Source organism: Rhea pennata, chromosome 12 (genome assembly GCF_028389875.1).
Source record: "Rhea pennata isolate bPtePen1 chromosome 12, bPtePen1.pri, whole genome shotgun sequence".
NCBI classification, from domain to species: domain Eukaryota; kingdom Metazoa; phylum Chordata; class Aves; order Rheiformes; family Rheidae; genus Rhea; species Rhea pennata.
The window spans coordinates 11,210,554-11,229,932 of NC_084674.1; the positions used below are offsets into that span (position 1 = coordinate 11,210,554).

The 19,379-nt window shown below is 44.1% G+C and overlaps 1 protein-coding gene across 2 annotated transcripts in view; it reads right to left on the reverse strand.

Annotated features, from left to right (window-relative positions):
- The window catches only part of PLXNB1 (plexin B1), a 66,857-nt gene that overhangs the window by 36,424 nt on the left and 11,054 nt on the right, over positions 1-19,379 (reverse strand). Inside the window, exons 2-6 of one of the 2 annotated variants that reach the window (XM_062585961.1) lie at positions 14,409-14,614; positions 9,859-11,002; positions 3,199-3,381; positions 2,783-2,911; positions 239-339 (exon numbers count right to left, since the gene is read on the reverse strand). In XM_062585961.1, coding sequence (XP_062441945.1) covers positions 239-339; positions 2,783-2,911; positions 3,199-3,381; positions 9,859-10,992 — 1,547 coding nt within the window. In that variant the 5' untranslated portion in view covers positions 10,993-11,002; positions 14,409-14,614. The remainder of the gene's footprint in view (positions 1-238; positions 340-2,782; positions 2,912-3,198; positions 3,382-9,858; positions 11,003-14,408; positions 14,615-19,379) is intronic. The other variant, XM_062585962.1, reaches the window with a different exon arrangement.

Sequence of the window (19,379 nt, forward strand, 5' to 3'; positions counted from 1 at the left end):
GCTGCAAAAAGAAGTGCAGCTGTGGTTGGTGGTGGTGATGCTTTAGGGAGGCAGGTAGAAGAATGGTAAGTTAGAGAAAGTGAATCCATAGACCAAGCATATCACATAAAGCAGCTACAAATAGACTATCTCCAGACACACAGACATATATAGAGATATACATACAGAAATGAAAGAGAGTAGACATTCCCTAAGCACCATCCCTCCAAAAACCTTGCAAGTAACCAGTCTGTCTTACCGTCCCTGAAGGACGCACCAGCCACAGTAAGGATCTTTCAGTGTCAGACAGGATTCACAATCCGAGTACAGAGAACACTCCAATATGGGAACCTTTACCACCTAACAGAAAAAGAAATCAGTGAGAACAGCACACAAAAAGCAAGTTCCAGTTCTGTGACTTCTGGCCAGCTAAGTTCATTAACCTGATGCTCACTACAACTGTCTTAATTCCCAATACTGCTTAGAACTAGAAGAAAAAATGAACAAATTTCCAGAGCCTATCTGAATGGCTGTTTCACTGTTGATGAAAAGCACTTAAACATCAGTTTCTACAGAGGCATGGAGGCAAATCTAAAACAAAGGCATTGCTATAACATAGGTTACCCTTGACTTTTGTGAAAAAAAACTTATTTAGTGATTAAAAACTACACTTTAAAGAACAGCAGTCTCTGTCTCTCTGATTGCATACACACCACACCTCTGAACCCTCTCTTGGGCAAACAAGGTTACAAGGTTGAGCTTCTCAAATTTCTCATTACGATGTGTTTTTTTCCAAACCATTAATTGTTTTAAAGCATTCTTTCCCTGAAAGAGCTAGAATTGTAACATCCATTTTAAAGAAGGACTCCAGAATTGATTTCAGATCTAGCAAAAAGCTCACAAAAGAAACCTTTGTATCATGCCTCTCCATTTTTCCTTCATACATTGCTACAGGATTATACCCTTTACCCTTTACTTCAAGGGCTTGCAATATTACAAAAAATAAATCTGAAAAGGATCTCTCCATTTAATCTATTTCATTCCTCAAGGCAAAAAACTGCTAGGTATGTTATTCATATTAGTGTATCTATTCCAGAAATTTTCCTAGAATGGAAAAAGTCATAAGCTACCCAGGCAATTCACGTGTCACTATCCTAATCATTTGGAGTTCTTCCTTATTTCCTCGTCTAGATCTCCCTACTTGCAGTCTGAACCCCAACTCCGTGTCTTACTCACTAGCATGCTGGAGAAGGGTTACTTCCTTCCTTTTCTCTGTTATCACTTGCCTCCCCCTTTTTCCTTCCTTCTCCCTTAGACTTAGGGATACTAGTTCTTTCAGTCTTCCCTGTTTTTCAGGCCTCCGCTGTTCACACTTTTGCTTGTCTGGACTCTGTCACGGCAGATCATCTCTGTTGACAAGCAGGTGACTGAAGCTGGATACGGTAGCTCTGGCTTAGGCCTCTGAGTACATCTTCTCTGTTGCCCAATTCTTATTCTGCAGGACTATCATTTGACAGAAATTAGACCAACGGGCTTTGATTGATGCGGAAGAATAACCTCCTGCTTTCCAGGGGTAAGTCTGACTTGCAGAACACTTCTGCTGTGCTCCGTCGACACCCCCCCAGCTCCTGCTTTGCAGATTTCAGTCTCTTGCCCCTTCTTTAATCAGGTGCAACACTGCCAGTTACTTTAAATCCTCATCTTCTAATCTCTAACCCAATACTTTTGCTAAATACATCTTGTTATTTGCATTCTTTATTGACAGAACAATTACTCTTACGGATATATTTCAGATTTCCCTAATCTTCTTCCACTCACAGATTTTAACTCCTCCTTTGAAGTGTTACAGAATTTCTGAATCCCACAAAATGCACACAGGGGGATGAAAGGAAGCAGTCCTTCTCTGGTATGCTCTCATTTGTAGTTTGCTCTTTCCTTCACACATGGAGTAACTCAGGGCCTACTTTTCCTTTGCTAGGAGAACTCTTCTTTCTAGCTCAAGTAGCTGATTTGAGCATTATATAAATCCTCTTAAATAGGGTATCTATAGCTGGATTTTCTACTCTGCAGATATCAGTATCCCAAAAGTTTCAGCAATCCTCCTGCCACCAGACAGAGAACTACACAAGGCAGGAGAAGATAATGGAAAGATGCCTAACATGGTTCCTTATATATCTTGATTTCATCTTCAAGACTGTTATTATCTACCTGGTAAAAGCACACCTCTGCTAACTCAAGATACTTCCCACACATTTCTGCTTTCCATAGGTTATGTGCCTACAGAAGAACAGCTTAATCTTCTAACTGATTAAGGACAGGAGATATGCCACAGTTTTAATTACACAAAACCTCCCTTTTCTCTTTACAGTCTGCTGCAAACCCAAGACTAGTCATATCACTTGTGAACTTAGGAGGCTCATATTCCTCTGCTCAGGTGGAGACGCACTGCCACCTAAACAGTCCCTGCTCAACACAGAGAACCCAGGGATTTGTGCTCACTTCCTTCCACCTCAGTGGAGCAGCCTTTTGTAACCTGCAGTTCATATTCCTCCACCATCACTGATACAACACTGACAGCCATGTGCAAATAGGCCATGGTTTAAGGTAACAAGACTTCTCCCACACTTCATACAGCTTTTGCAGAAGACCAGTCCCCTATCAGTATGCCAGAATGGCAGGCAGGTGCCAACCAGCACAAGTCTAGCTATAGGCACTGTTTCTCTGCCTCTTCCACCACCTTCAGCAAGTCGACTGGGCCACAAATGCTTTTATTTTGCTGTAGAAGAGATTTTATTGCTCTTACCATTGACTGGGTCATGACGAAGAGGTGCTTCTGCAACTGGTCAAATAGCAGGTCTCCACTCACCATGCTGTTTAACTGTATAGCTAAAGAAGCGTATATACTGGTATCTCCCATTGCTCCTAAGTATGCCTGCAAGAGACAGAGTCATACTGGTATACAGGCAGAGTATCAGAGCAGGAGCAGAAGTATGATACAGTAGTCCTGACCCGTGGCTCGGCGCAGATGTAACCAAGGGCAGCATGATGCTTTGAGCATTCATGTACAGACAGCCTGAGAAGCAGCCATCTGATAGCAATGATCTTTAGTAGGGAACTGATTGCTTAAGGGATCGAGGGGCAAGAGAAATTGCCTTTTCCCTTCACCTGAGCATCCCTAGCTAGTTTTACCTGCTGGTTCTTGTGGCATCCAGCTCATACCTTGTGCAGTCTCCCTCTGCTGTCTCCCAGAAAAGCAATAGTGTGGCCATCTTCCACATTCACTGCCACAGCTGTCAGACGGGCTTCTCTCTTCTCCAGGAGAGGAGCTGCAACCAGGGGTATCCGGCTGGCCATAGGGCTGGGAGTGTGGTCAGAGCCACAGGGGTATGCATACAAGGTGTCCTTTATTGAGGAGAAAAACAGGGAGACCAGTACAAAAGAAGATACAAGTAACATTAGCATCTTCAACCTTTATCATTGTCTTCTTCCAGTCAAATTCCTCAAAGAGGTGCCTAAACAGAGAATTCAGCTTTGAACACCTCTGGGGTTTTGGAATATGAACAGAAAAAACAGCTTTTAATTATTAGTTTAGTTACATTGGCTGTTTGTAGCCTTAAAGGACCCTGCAGACATTTCAGCCAAGTCCTTTCAGTGTAACAGACATACCAGTAATGAAATGCATCTAAACTCTATTACACTACCAGACCCTCAAGTAATGGGTTTAGAGAAAATTCACTCCATTTTTCAGAACAAACCAGCCAAAAAGGAGATGAGAATTTCTGTTTCCAGTGCAAAATGGAACCAACTACCCAGCCACAAACATCACCTCCAACTATTACCCATGTTTACACTGTGCTATCATACCACTTGCAAACGTGAGTTCTGAAGCAGAACCCCAAAAGCACAGATTGGAACACAGCTTACAAATTACACCTTAAAAAACAAAGTGCATAGGCCCAGAGTGAGGTCACACACACACATAAAAGTCTTTTCTGCACATCACCACAGTTCTTCAGAGCTTTGTTAGATATCTGAAAATTAATTACAGAGTATATAAAGGACTGTGTGAAAACACTTATCTTTCCGTTCCAGTTAGATACCTTCCAATCCCACCAAACATTTACTTATTGAATTTTAAAGAAAAGAGAATAAAAGCCGCTAACTGATTTACTATTTGCATGTCTGGAGAGAAGCTATTTCACTGTACTGTTCCCCCCCCCCCAAACAACATATCCAATTTTGTCTAGGATAGTTTCTCCATTGCTTTATAGTCTTAACACTTTGTTCTGTATCCAATCTAATTTTACAGTACCCCTTTGAAGGCTCAATGAGGTATTGTTCATTCAACAACTACAAACAACATTTCTATTAATTAATGGCTCGTCTTCAGACAGCGTTGTTTGTACAAACTATTGATTTCCACCACGGCTAGCATTTGCAACCTCCTCTCCAGCCCGTTACTGATCACTTTTACGAAGCTGCGCATGGAGCAGGTCATTAACCGAGCAGTTCACGTGGGCTACAGTTCCCCTTTCGCCCTCGGGCGAGGTGGTTAAATGGAGATTCCCGGAGCAAGGCGAGACAGTCTTTCCGTCTGCTGTCCCCGACGTCCCGACTCCCGTTGCCGGCACCGCGGTACCGTCAGCACCAGGTGGGCCATCCTCCCTTGTCGGCGGCCGGCGATAACACCCACGACGTGGAATTCTCGAGGCATCCGCCTGCTCCCCCCAGTGCAAAACCTGAGCCTTTTCACTGCTTTCCTCCCATTTCTCTGTTTCCCCCCCCCACACACACACATAGCAGCCCACTGGAGAAACTATTAATTACCAGGAGCTTTTGACAAAGTCTATGGAAATTCCATGGTAAAATATATTTAACCTACTCACCTCTCTTCTCAGATTTACTGCTATTGTAACAGGTAAGGAGGGGGCAACACGATATTTCCATTGAAGAAACCATGCCAGACTATTACTACTTTCTTTCTGGTGTTTTGCTTTCCTTTCAAATACTAATTCAGCTAATTTACTCCGCACTAGGTGCAAGGCTCTAAATTCATGTCTCAGAGCAGGTTACACTTCTAGCAGCTCTTAAGAGTTTCTACCGTCCTCTAACCTGGCATTCATTAAGGGGGCAGGTTTAGCTCAGTTGGTTAGAGTGTGGTGCTGCTAACGCCAAGGCTGCCGGTTCAATCCCCGTATGGGCTATGCTGAGGGTCGGACTAGATGATCTCCAGAGGTCCCTTCCAACCTTACCATTCTATGAGTCTATGATTCATTCTGAATGACAGATTTTATATTTTTCTTATCAGCTCTATCTTTTCATTCTTAAGGTTCTTCCAAGCTCCTTTGGGCTTTCCCAGTTAAAAATTCCTATTTCTCCAGCTGTCCAGTTCCTGTAAATTTTAATGGCAAGTGGGTCGCTGTTGAATTTCCATATTCAAAAAACCCAAGCCTTTACCTTGAATGAAATTGTAACAGTCTTTTGCAACTTTTGTATCAATTCAGACAAACACCGGGGCCTAATGACCTCACTACTGATGCCAATTTTCCAATGTTTGCTTAAAAAAATGGATATGAGGTGGGAATAGTTGTATCCTAAATATGCTCAGAACTGTTGTTGCCTATGTATGTGTGATGCCAAGGCCAAGTCACTTCACACCTAACTTCCAGCTAGTGCATGACAAAGTGACCTGCATAAGTTTTCCCAGCAGCGGTCCCCGGCCCCGCAGGGACTGCATGCGTGGCAGTTAACCACAATCAAGGGTGAAATTTGTTCTGTTCCAGGATTAAACCCAGAGTGATTGTATAAAGTGTTTATATAAATCCACATATAAACTGTCTGAATCGTTTTAAGTGAATAGCATCTTGGCAATGAGGTGGAAAAAACACTTCAGGGATCATCCAGTCCCCTCCTGCAATGCAGCAGGCTTGGAGGCTCTAGCTCCTGGCGCAAATCCCGATGTGCTCTTCTTACAGTTCACAGATGAAACGATGGGGACAGGATCCAAAGAGATAAATCTATATCTATACAAGATGACAGCTAGGAGCTTGGCGCAAAAGTGCAAGCCACATATTTGGAAAACTATATCCTGAGAAGATAAATGGCCTTCTCAAGCCTTGCAAAAATCCTTTTTCATACTTTTAATTATCAAGACACTAACAGCATCTATACAGTCTCCTGCATCCAAAGATCAGTGGAAAATTCTGCATGCTTTCAGACTTCCAACACTCTGGAACAAATGAACCTATCCTGAAATTCACATAAAAACAAGTATTTTTCCTAGCTGAAACTGTAGTGATGCGTAAAACCTGATGGGCTAAAAATAGAAGCAAGGGCTAACTAGGGAAAAAGGGCATACCTTGTGCACAGGCTGGTTTGGAAGCAGAAAAACGTGAAATTCATCTGCATTATTCCTGCATAAAGCACAAGCTGCCACCATTGAAACCGAGAGTTAAAACTGCTCCTGCATAAAACGTTCATTGACAGCCGCTTCCACCCAGTGCTGAATGGAGCAGGCCCGAGCTGGCACCGGCCCTTACGTGTTGTTAGAGACAATCTTAGCGACAACCGCTACCGTGTACTGAAAGCCCAAGGATAAAGTTTTGCTGGGACATTTACATATCATTGGACACGCTTGTTAATAAGGTGGTTTAATCAGTCCCCTAGTGCCAAACGGCTTCTTCAAATACATCAGCAGCAAGAGGAGGACTGGGGAAAATGTGGGTCTGCTACTGAATGGGGCGGGGGCCCTGGTGACAAGGGATACAGAGAAGGCAGATTCCTGAATGCCTTCTTTGCTTCAGTCTTCACTGCTAAGGGCAGCCCCCAGGAATCCCAGAACCTGGACATGAGGGAGAAAGTCTGGAGAAGGGAAGACCTTCCTTTGGTTGAGGAGGATAGGATTAGAGACCTTCTGGGCAGGCTAGACATCCACAAATCCATGGGCCTGGATGGGATGCACCCATGGGTACTGAGGGAGCTGGTGGATGTTGCTGCCAGGCTCTCCATCATCTTTGAAAAGTCCTGGAGAACCGGAGAGGTGCCTGAGGACTGGAAGAAAGCCAGTGTCACTCCTGTCTTCAAAAAGGGCAAGAAGCAGGACCCAGGCAACTATAGGCTGGTCAGCCTCACCTCCATCCCTGATAAGGTGATGGAACAGCTCATTCTGGATGTCATCTCCAGACATATGGAGGAAAAGGTGATTAGGAGTAGCCAGCATGGCTTCATCAAGGGAAAATCCTGTTTAACTAATCTAATGGCCTTCTATGATGGAGTGACCGACTGAGTAGATGAGGGGAGAGCAGTGGACGTCGTGTACCTTGACTTCAGCAAGGCTTTTGACACTGTCCCCCATAACATCCTCCTAGAGAGGATGAAAGGCAGAGCTCAGAGAGTTATCAGTGGCGTGGAGTCCAGTTGGAGGCCTGTGGCTAGTGGTGTCCCCCAGGGCTCAGTACTGGGTCCCATCCTGTTCAACTTCTTAATCAATGACCTGGATGAGGGGACAGGGTGCCTCCTCAGCAAATTTGCTGATGAAACTGAGCTGGGAGAGTGGCTGACACATCTTAGGGCTGTGCTGCCATTCAGAGAGACCTGGGCAGGCTGGAGAGTTGGGTGGAGAAGAACCTCATGAGGTTCAACAAGGGCAAGTGCAAAGTCCTGCACCTAGGGAAAAATAACTCCATGCACCAGTACAAGCTGGGGGCTGACCTGCTGGAGAGCAGCTCTGCAGAGAAGGATCTGGCAGTGCTGGTGGATGACAAGCTGACCCTGAGCCAGCAATGTGCCCTTGTGGCCAAGAAGGCCAACAGTATCCTGGGGTGCATTAGAAAGAGTGTTGCCAGCAGGTTGAGGGAGGTGATCCTGCCCCTCTACTCAGCCCTGGGGAGGCCTCATCTCCAGTACTGTGTCCAGTTCTGGGCTCCCCAGTACAAGAGAGACATGGAGCTACTGCAGAGAGTCCAGCGTAGGGCTGTGAAGATGATCAGAGCTGGAGCACCTGCCCTCTGAGGAACGGCTGTGAGAGCTGGGCCTCTTCAGCCTGGGGAAGAGAAGCCTGAGGGGGGATCTGATCAATGTGGATAAGTACCTGAAGGGAGGGTGTCAAGGGGATGGGGACAAACTCTTTTCAGTTGTCCCGTGTGACAGGACAAGAGGCAATGGGCAGAAATTGAAGCACAGGCAGTTCCGCCTGACCGTGAGGGGGAACTTCTTCACTGTGAGAGCGACAGAGCACTGGAACAGGTTGCCCAGAGAGGCTGTGGAGTCTCCTTCTCTAGAGATATTCAAAACCTGCCTGGTGCAACCCTCTCTAATATGCTCTAGGTGACCCTGCTGAGCAGGGAGGTTGGACTGGATGATCTCCAGAGGTCCCTTCCAACCTTACTGAGTCTATGATTCTATGAAACTGTGCAGCTGGGGCCCTGGAAGAGCACGCCAGGACTTAGATAGCAAAGACCAGCCTTTTTCTTCCACCCGCTGCACCCACTTCTCCACCGGATCAAATCCCAGCGGGACTCTCCATTTTGAATGCAGGATTTTCTAAGCTGTCCACTTGGCATTTAACTCCTCCAAGCTGTTCTAAAGTCACCTGTGACAATTCCTTCCATGTTGTCCCACAGAAGACATGTGGCACATGATGAGGAACCACAGTGAAAGTGGGACATAAACCTGCAAGGTCTCTTGTTTCCCAGATCTTATATACTTTGGACCTTACATTCTTCCTGCTCCAAGTCTGCTCCTTTACCCTTGGGTTGTCCCACAAGTAGCCTACAGTCAGTTCTAGTTACTGAAAGAAAAAACTGCAATTTTAAACCTGCTTTTGGACCACACATCCAGTTCCAGAGATTTCCTAAGTTCTGCAGTACCACTTCACTATTTGTGGCACAAGGCTGGGAAGGCCAAGTTATCTGGACAGCCCGTTCTGTAAAAAGCAGGCACATGATAACATGCTGTTCTGCTAAGGGCTAGCAAGGCCTTAGGTGAAAACAAGCTACTCAGAGTAACAGCCTCCTGCTGGGACACTGCCTCCAGCATTGCCTCAGACAACACTGCTGCTCTATGTTACTGTCACCATGTCTGATATCACGGCACCAGCCAACACAGCTAACAAGCCATAGGGATTCAGGATTGCAGTCACTTTAGTTCACCTTTTTATTCTGCAACATCCCATCATGCCTTTGCCATAGAAATTAAAGTTATGCCTATAAAGAGGATTATCACTGCTTATAGCTCTGGAGACAAAGAGGAGCCAGGTCAGGAACAAGTCACCTTTGGGCACAAATACAGTCTGACAGAAAGGGATTTTGTTGACACACTTGCTTTTGCTTGTGCGCTACTTTCAGTTCTGAGTGTCCCTGTAGGAAGCTGCTATGAGGTGTGACTCACCTGTAAGTGACAGGGACTGGGCAAACCTTTAATTCACACAACCTCAATTCCCCTCCCCAATACACAAGTACCTGCCTCTGCTCCACTACAGCACACACCAGGACATGAAGATACTGATTAAGAACAACTTAAATGACAACTTCAACGTTCTTGCCTGGTATTTCCACAAGGCAGACCCTAGGGCCAGGTCATGCCAGACGCCCTTCTGCATGGCCACATGCAGTGCATCATCCTCTGCTAGCAAGTCTGCCCAGGCAGGATGGAGAGCTGCTGCAGCAGCAATGAGACAGATCACACTTCAAAACGGGAAGCATTGGTTCTTGCATCACTTTGCTGCAGTAACTGAGAAACACAGCCTGAGCCCAGAGGCTCTACAACCCCAGAAGATTCATCATACATCTGCAGGAAACGAGCTCACTCCAGGAACACAAAGCAGCACAAGAACATGCCACAGATTCCTCTTTACCCTGGCAAAGGTGTAAAACCACTTACCGCTGGCAGCTGGACACAGTTGGAACTGACATCGTATTCAATATAAGCCACTTCTCTCCCTTCTTCTGACTTCCCATCTCTCATGTAGCAAACGTCCCTAGTCCAGTTTGTCAGGCGATCTACCTCCTCCATTGCGTAGACGCAGAGCGCAGACTCCTCACTCAGTTTGCCAGAAGAAGCCTGCCAGGCAGAGAAGGCTGCAAACAGCACTTCTCCCTCGGTGCCAAACTGCTCCCGGGCCAGGCCTTTTCCCGGCCGGGTGACATAGGCTGCCTGCAGAAGGCTATATGTGTTGGCTTTGCTCTGGCAGAGCAGAGGTAGCTCCACATATGAGTAATAATGAGAGTCATCCAGGCAGATTCGTGAGATGTAGGTCTTGTACTCCCGTGACTGAGACTTGAGGTCCCGACGGTAGAACAGGAAATAGACACTCGAGCGGTAAGTGAAGGATTTAATGAAGTGATGGTTGTACTCAGAGAGCCGGCCCACAGCCAGCTTTGCTGTTTCTTCATAGGAGAAGATGGAGTGAGAGTCAGTTGCTTGAACATCTCCTCCGTGAGCCCTGAGATTTCTGGTAGTGATGGGCGGGATCCCTCCTCCAACTCCTCGACTAGTGTACCCTCGTCCCACAAACAGCAAAGGGACCTCATCCTTTGAGTAGGCTACAAGTCCGACGGTGGTGATATTGGGATCGTTGGCAGCAACATACTGGGTATCACCAGGGCTCTCTGGTCGGAAGAGAACATGGTCAATGGACACGAGGCTCCTTTTCTCACAGATCCCCTGGTGCACACTGCCACACACAATGAGCTCCTCCTGTGCTGCGTTCACCAGCAGCAGCTTGTTGTGATTGTCAGTGTAGTGTGCTTGAGGACACTCCAGCTTTGAAACCGGAGGGAGGCAATCTTTACTGTCCAGAACTGGCCCAGTCTGAACCACATTTTTCATCAGCAAGTCAGATGTCAACTGAAAAAGAAAGTTGGTAGCCCCCAAATAAATGGTCCCAGACTCCAAGTCCATAGACAAATGGAGGAATTTTGTAGTATTGCGTGAAAACGTGACATATTGCAGTCCCCTTGGAATCGCTGCTCCCAAGAAACAGAGCATAGGAAGGAGGAATGTTCCCAGAGGCATGGTAAACACTCTGCAAGAGAAAAAAAAGTTGTTACAACTCCTCTGAAACCAGGACTGAAGATTAAACTCCTTCAATAGTACTCTTATGAGAGATGGGTAAAGAGGACATAGCTAACTATAGAAAGCAGAGAACTAAACTCAAAGAGCCAACACAGGACATTCTTAGAAACACCAATAGAAAGAAGCCTATAGGAGTATCAGAGGCTTTGCTCAATCACCTTGGCATCAAGATGACAGCCACAGCATCTTCAGGAGGAGCTGGAATACAAGTAATGTTTCTGGGGGTGTGTCTCAGAGGTTGCTGAGAGGTACTGGTGAGAGCTGGTCTTCACCTTTTAAGTCTAAGACCTGTACTAAATTTGTTGATGAAACAGTTCCAAAGCAGACAAATGCATCAATCCAGGGATGCAACTTAAAGAGGAAGGTCCTATCTCTACTGTGACAAAGGGTTGCTTCAAACACTGCAGCTCAAGTTCATTGCTATTCTTACGCCTTCAGAAGTGAGTTACATTTAACCAGACTTCTCTACAACTCTTTCATGTGATGCTGTATTGTAAGCACTCCAGAAGAGGACCACATCCCACAGCACCCAGTACATCGTATACATTGTTAATGAGTAACACCATAGTAAAACAAACAAACTATTGTCCAAGACAAACACACCCTGCAGGACCATTATTTAAATAAATCATAGGCAGGCTCCCACTTTGAGAAAACAAGTATCCCCTCTGGTCTGCATTTGACTTAGAGTGAAATTAGTATTTCAAGAAACTACCACGCTTAATCAATACTGTTCTCTCTTCTTTCTTGTCCTGCGTTTGTCTATCAGTGTCCTTCTTTGGGTCTAAGGCTCTGGCATTAGTGTTTCAAATGAGATCTTTCCATGCCATCATTGCCCCCGAACAAGGCCCACCTGAAGCAGGACTGCTCTGCCTTGATGCCAGAATGAGGCCTCCAGAGAACTGGGCAGCGTTGCCTCCAGCCAACCCGCTGAAGCCACCAGGCCACCAGCCACCTCCCATCACCTGTGCACACCGCCAAGCTGGTCCCTGGGGGGAAAAGGCTCCTTGCTGTCACCCATCTCTCCCCAGCACCTCTCTTTGTACTATAAAAGGCAATATAAACACATCTGCTCAGCAGGGAAATGCTCCACTCCTTTCCTATCCCCTGACTCAAATGCAGGCAAAGACAGGGTGGGCATTAGACAAACCTGGGGAAGTGCCAGACCTGGTCTGCTCCTCTCTGGAGGAGCCTTGGACCAATCCCTCTCAGATGCAGCTGTGATCCACTCAAGCCATGGCACAGCTGAGAACAGCCTAGAGTACCCCACAGAAAGCTGGAAATGTGGTAGTGTGTGTGACATTTTGATTATTAATTCCTTACAGAAAAAGTGTATCAGCTGCAAGTACTCATAATCTACTATTGGAAGGACCTTACCTGAATGGAGAAGTGAGTGCAATGCGCCTCTGAAACTAGTCCCTTACCTTCATCCCCATCATGAAGCAGACATGGTAAAGCTCCACAGCTGTCAAGCTGGGCCAAGGGCTCGACAGATCTGTGATTCCCCATTCCCCAGCAGGAGGATTGTCCCAGCATCCTCCAGAACCGCCCTGTTACCCAGTTGTGCAGGAGCACAACTACTCAGCTCCTCAGGGGTGGTGCTTATTTTGTAGCTGAAGCTACTGTTAGCTTCATCCTGCAGCCTCAGCCCTCATGGATCTTCTCAGAAAGCTCAAAGTGCTACTAGCTCATAAGCACTTAAGAGCACAGAGATGGGAAACAGGTCTGCCGCATTTCAAGAGAAGACTACCATGGCTTTCACTGCAGGACTTCAGATCACAAACTCCTTACCACACAAACTGCATCTTCCACTTGTTCTGTACAACACCCAGCACACAGTGTACAGAAGACATAGTAGTAATGGTGAAAACAGTAACTGCAAGACTCCAGATCCATCTCTTATATCATTGCTATTGTAGAAAAGTGCCACAACAGCCTCTTTTCCAGCTCCTTTGTCAGGAAAACATAGGTATCTTTGCCCTACCAAAAGGGCAGTTGAGAGGATTATTTTACCTCTGAAATCCAGCAAATAGAAGGTATGACAAGCTACTAAATATAGGCTTTGTGAAGCTCTGAAAAAGCTCCACTTAACACATTTATTGTAGGTAAGTAGGTAGCACTGTCAGGATACACCCATATGCAGGAATTTCAGCACTGCATTGGCAGCTTTCCCTCCAAGCATACAGGCACTGATTCACATCATATCAGCCCTAGCTATGTTTAGGTTACTTGCACACAGTAAGGCTTTTGTTTGCACTGATAATAGACATTTAGTGTTTTCTGCTCTCAGTGCTACTGGTGCACTCCACGTCACCCAAATTCACAAACAGCCCTCAACTGGCCTTGGATCATCTCCAGCCAAGGTGGTGAGGGAGTGTGTGGTAGGGTTGGACAGAAGTCCTCATCACAGGGATGTTATCTCTGAAGCATGATGAAGGATATTTATAAAGCCCGTAAGTAGCTGCACATAGACTGTCAGGCTGGAGCTCTTTAAGTTAACCAAATCACCTCTGGTTTATATCAGTAAGTAGAACATATCTTGCTCCAAATGCAACAGATCAATTTTCTAGATGGACCTGCAGGTCTATATACTTTCATGTATTCTCACTGCATTTATTAGAAAATACTGTATTCAGAGAACTCCTTAACCAAAGAACTGTCTTGGTACCTCTGCACAGCCATCATGCAGATGCCATGATAGCTTGCTATGCAGCTGTGTCTGGAGCTTGGTTTCAAAGCATAAAATGTCTGGAAACAAAACAGGCTGCTGCTGACCATCCAACAGAAGGAGCCTGACTATACTGTGACAAAGCCAAACTGACATGGAGAAAGTAGTCTTTGGTCTGGGAATTACTGAGGATCACAAGTCATCATTACACTGTACCACTTACAAAAACCTCTTATCTTCCTTCTACATAATGCAACCTTCCTAGTCAGCATTTACAGTAAAATTGGCACATGCCTTGGGAATTCATTAATTCTGAAATACTGGCTTTCTGACTAGTGGTCACACCTACAAGATGAGGGCTTCGCTCTGTCCAACACATACCATTGCAAACAAGTGCCAGGGCAGAACTAACACTCATGTGCAACCATTGGTTGAATTCAAGACCCTCTGCATCACACTGGTCTACCAACACAGATCTGAGACCCTTGATCTGCAGCTGAACCTAATGAAAAAACATTTTATCTTTTGGAGCATTTGTACTGGAAAAGAGATGGAAGAGCAAATAGCCCTTCATTACAGGGGACCATAACCAAAACTTTGACCTGCTCTGGTCAAAGCTCTGACCTAAAACTATTTCTCTTCTTTCACTTACAAATATTCCCATAAAAGTAACTTAGTAGATTCTTACCTGGAAGATCTTCATGAGGAATAGCTCTAAACTATCCAGTCACAAAGATGCTCTGGAAGAACAGAGGGCAGCTGAAAAGGCTGAAAATAGTACAGTACATGTTCTACAAGCTGGTTCCAGTTACTCTGAGTGATGGATAAACACTGAATAGGTTCCTTGTTCTTTTTTCACTGAAGAGCCATTAGCAGATGAACTTCTAGTTACTGCTATATAAACAAACATATACATTAGAAATGAACATAAGTCTGTGTGACTACTAGTACCAACTTAGAAGCATTATGTCCTTTTATCTGAAAAGGGAGAGGAAAAAACCCATTTTTTTGATTCAATTTCCCAAATTATTTCTCATGCATGGGCATCTGTGCCTCTTTCTTACTCTTCAGTTAAGCCCATCATAACCTCTCTGGGAGGACATGAAGAATAACCTACATTTAAATCTGATAGTTTCACGACAAGCTATGCTACTGAGCCCTTTATGGATTTACCACACTATTCTGGTTCCTGTGCTCATTGCTAGAGTACAACACAGCTGTTACAGACAGATTGCACTGTAAGTGTGTAGCTTTTAATTAATTCTGAAAGCAATTGCCAGAGCTTAAAGATTTTTTTAAATATTCATTTTTTTGATGAATTCCGTTTAAAAAGAAACCACTCCAGACAATTCTGAACATTGCCTAGCACACTGTAAAATATTAATATGAAAATGATCCTTCTGAATTTCATTTATTTAATCTGGATCACAACAGAAGGGCTGGAGGATTAGTCAGTTCTGCCACAGAATATTTATATCACATCAACTAAATAACAACCAATAATGCAGAAGCAATGGTACTATTTTGTTACTTGGAAATTGAAACAAGACAGTGTTTTCCATAGCACTATTTTTACCTCTCTGACCTCAAGTATCCTCCTTGAACGACTTCACTCATTTATTAAAGAAATAAACCCAGAGCTCACTCTGACACATTTTAACAGCATATCAACATGTAAAGATTATTTCAATCCTCCTAGATTTCCTTAATGCCACATCCTATCCTCTGAACATGGAGGGGTCAGATAACATTACAGCTTCTAGGCTACATTTCATACTTGCTACCAGTTGCAGCAGAATTGTCCTGGGGAAAAGCAGGTCCCTGGCATTTGCGTCTGTAACTTCCACCGTATCATGCAGAGTCCTCATGCACTAAACCAGCCCTCAGAGAGCGCTCTGGATGAGTTTAAAAATAAAAGCATAATTCCTTGAGCCATGCAATGACTCTCAGGCTCCAGCACATTCAAATCATCCGGCATTGGGAAGAAAACAACAGTAGTGTTTTGTGCACAAAAGCCTCGTTTCCCTTCTAAACATCACAACGCTCAACAAGACTTGCTGTTTTCTACTATGGAAGACGACATTCCCATTACGGTTAAGATCCCCAAAGCAACTTACTTATTTTTTACTACTACTAGGCCTGTTTCATGCTCTGCTGCTCAGAACAGTCACCAGGAGAGACAAACACAAACCTCTGTTTTCTAAATAAAGTTGACACCGATGAGGATCCTAAGTCCAAAACATCCTTCAGGTATTTTCCCTAAACAGCTCTAGCATATCTTACATCCTGTATTTTGCTCCTGCTAAAGCAAGTTATAAACACAGTAGTTTAAGCTTCCAGTACAAATGGCTAATGAAGAGTTAATGATTAATACAGTGTTAAACTGTGAGCTTTTTATGAATTAAGACAAACAGAATAAGCATTTACAAGGAATACAAACCAACCATAAACTCTGCAGTTACAGGGAATTTTCTTTATAGATATTCTGTAATTGTAGATTGAGGGACTTCTTTTCACTTTACCATCCTCCCAAGCACTGAGCACAAAAAGTGAAAGCAAGTGCTATATTGCATCTACAGATTTAAATGAGGAAAACCAATTAGCTGTTAATTTCCTAGTATCTTAATACAGCAAAAGGATAACTTTCTGCCCACGTTATGCATCTAGAGTTTAAAGAGTCCTTTATGATCTGCCCCAACTTTCTGCATAGACCAAGGCAAAGAACATCACTAAGTAATTCCTTCTCCTATAGCCCATGGGCTCCTGACTGAATTTGCTATTTGCTATTTCAGCAAAAGCAGAGTTTTCTCCAGTTTCATTAATTAGAGAAGTCACCATCTTAACTTAGTTAGCTGTCACTTTTTGCATAAACAGTTTGAAACTGATCCTTCTTTTTAATCCTCCTTGGGCAGGAGGATAACAACAACAGCTATTCCAAGTCAGACAGAGGTCCACCTACTCAGAAACCTGGTCTCCAGCAATAGACACAGATATCTAGGGAGAAGCACAAGAGTAGATAGGCACAAGGCAATCTTCACGTTGCACATCCTTCCAGCTTTGGGCCCTCCTGAGGCAGATTGGATCTGTGTGTAATCCTCTTGTTGGGCACATTAGGTGGTCTGAACTTCTTTGGTCAGGAAAAAAAAAATTTTTTTTTTTCTTGTAGCTCCTCTTTGAGCCTGTTCCAGTTTGTCAGCATCCTCCTTCTAAAGCATCTTGCCTGCACATGCTATCCCTTGGCTCTCTAATGCTGCACCCAAAGCAATTTTTATCTTGCCCACTTTTACTGCCATTCCTCTAGTTACACCCAAGAACCTCACACTCTCCTAGCTGCCCCATTGCACGCCAAGTTTGTATGCAGTTGGTTATCATCCATGACTCACAGATATTCTTCCAGGCAGCTAATTAAAAAAAAAGAATGCAGTTCTCTATCCCTCAGTGTGTAGTATGTTCAGAGATCCTAGATAAGTTTAATTTAGCTATATTAGAATCCCTCTGGGAAAGCTGAGCTCACTTAAAGTTACCCATCCCATTCACTCTGCTGAACAAATCTCTACTTTCCACGCAAGTTTACATAAATCTATCACCACCCTAACAACAGCTTTGTCTGCAAAAGTTCAGGAACCCAACTGTTGATCAAGACAAAGACTAATATTGGAGCAGAGAAATCCTTGTAGTATCCAGGGAATTCCAAGAGCAGACTTCCCATTTCCAGTTGAGAACCAAAAGCCAGTTTTTAATCTGTTTAATAAGAACTAAACTGACTTAAAAAGAACTGTCAGCTAAAGCTCTTTAAAAAAAAATTGAATTCATGGAATTAAGAGTTACTGTCATGTCACATTGAATAAGCAGTTAAAAGACATGAAAGCAAAGGTAGAAAGCAGCAGTTTCCTACCCAGAGGAAGGTAATGGGTGAGCTCTGCCACAAATCTGCTCTGCAACCTGTGCTGCTCAACGTATTCATAACATGATCTACAAAGATGCCCAGAAATGCCAAAGTTTATCAAGAATAAATTTACCCGGCACAATCGCATTCAGAACAGATCACAAAAAACAACCTAGATCACAGGGTCCCAAGCAACTACCCAATGACTAAATGTTAATAAATACAAAAAAACACAACACAAAATATTCTAACTACACAAACACAACAGGATCTAAATTAGTTGTTATCACTTGGGAAAGCTTTGGAAATGTTGTAGTTTAGTTCAGTATCTAGTACCAGGCAAAAGGCAAATACAACCTTAGGAGCAATTAGTAAAGGAAAAACAAATCACCATTATGTTGTCAAACGCAACAGGCAGTTCTGATTCCCACATCTGAAAAAGGATGCGGGATGACAAAAAGGACAAAGATGATCAAAAGCATGGAACAGCTTCCATGTAAGGAGAGCCTGAACAGGCTAGGTCTTCAGCTGGACAAAGAAACAACCCGGAGGGAGATCGGGAAAACGCAACGGATCTGTAACACGACAAATAGTGTAAAGATGAAAAACAGGGAATAATTAACCACCATCTCCTCTCAATGCAGAAACAAGAGAACATCCACAAAGTTATAAACAGCATTTCTAAGCCAGTTTGAGGACATTTTTGCTAAATGTAAAATATGTTACATCTAAATTGCATAGATAAATTGTAGAGATCATCGCTGTAGCACATCATGGAGACTAGAAACAAACAGGTTAAAAGAGAGATTATATAAATTAATGGAGAATAGATGTAGTAGAGACCAGATAGGACTCCTGGCCAAGGAGGGCCTTAAACTGCTGATGGTCATAAGCTGGGAGCATCAAAGGAAGAGGAGAGGGAATATCACCACACATGCCCTGTTTCTTACACTACTGATTAAGCATCTCTTTCTGGCTGTTGTCAAAGACACTGAGCTAGACAGAGCTTTGCAGTTTGGTCTGGGATGACATCTATAATTGAACTTTCATTTTATAGTACATTTATAACTTTTACTTACTTTTAGATATTAGGAACATAACTTTAGGCCTTCCTAATTTCGTATTTAGAAAGACAGAAACCTAGCCTCATTGACTGTTTCTAAAGGTGCTATCTATCATATTAACATTCAGATAACATCTAACCGAATCTTGACAGCACAGCACAAACATTAAAGCACAACACGCCAATGAAACAAGCAAATATCACCTTCAGCAGGCTCAGGAACTGAAGCAAAAGGCTAAGCCACTGGGCACAGAAGTGGTAGAATTGGGTTTAAAACATGAACAGCTTCTCTTCCAGGAAGAGCTCTTCCCTGTTTGCTAAATGTTTGATGGAAACTTCTCACTCAGAAGCTGACTGAACAAAACAGATAGATAAAATGTGCCTGCTGTATATCCAGCTAAGTCCTGGGCAGCGTTTAACAGAACTGCTATTGGTAAAAGTAGGTCAGGACCGTACGTTCCGACTAGAGAGAAAGGAAAGTTAAAGCACACCAGACCATTTGGCCAGGTATTAGAGAAATCCTTCATCGAGGATTTCATCACTACTTCAAACAGACATGATTCATATTTTACCGGCCTACACCTCAAACAAGGCACGCCTTCCCAACCACACTGCCCTCCCTGTCATTAGAGGCACCTCTCCCCAGATGCGGCCAGGATCCCTCCTGCTCTCAGCTTTGGCTCCACAGGACTGCTAGGGAAGTCAGAGCC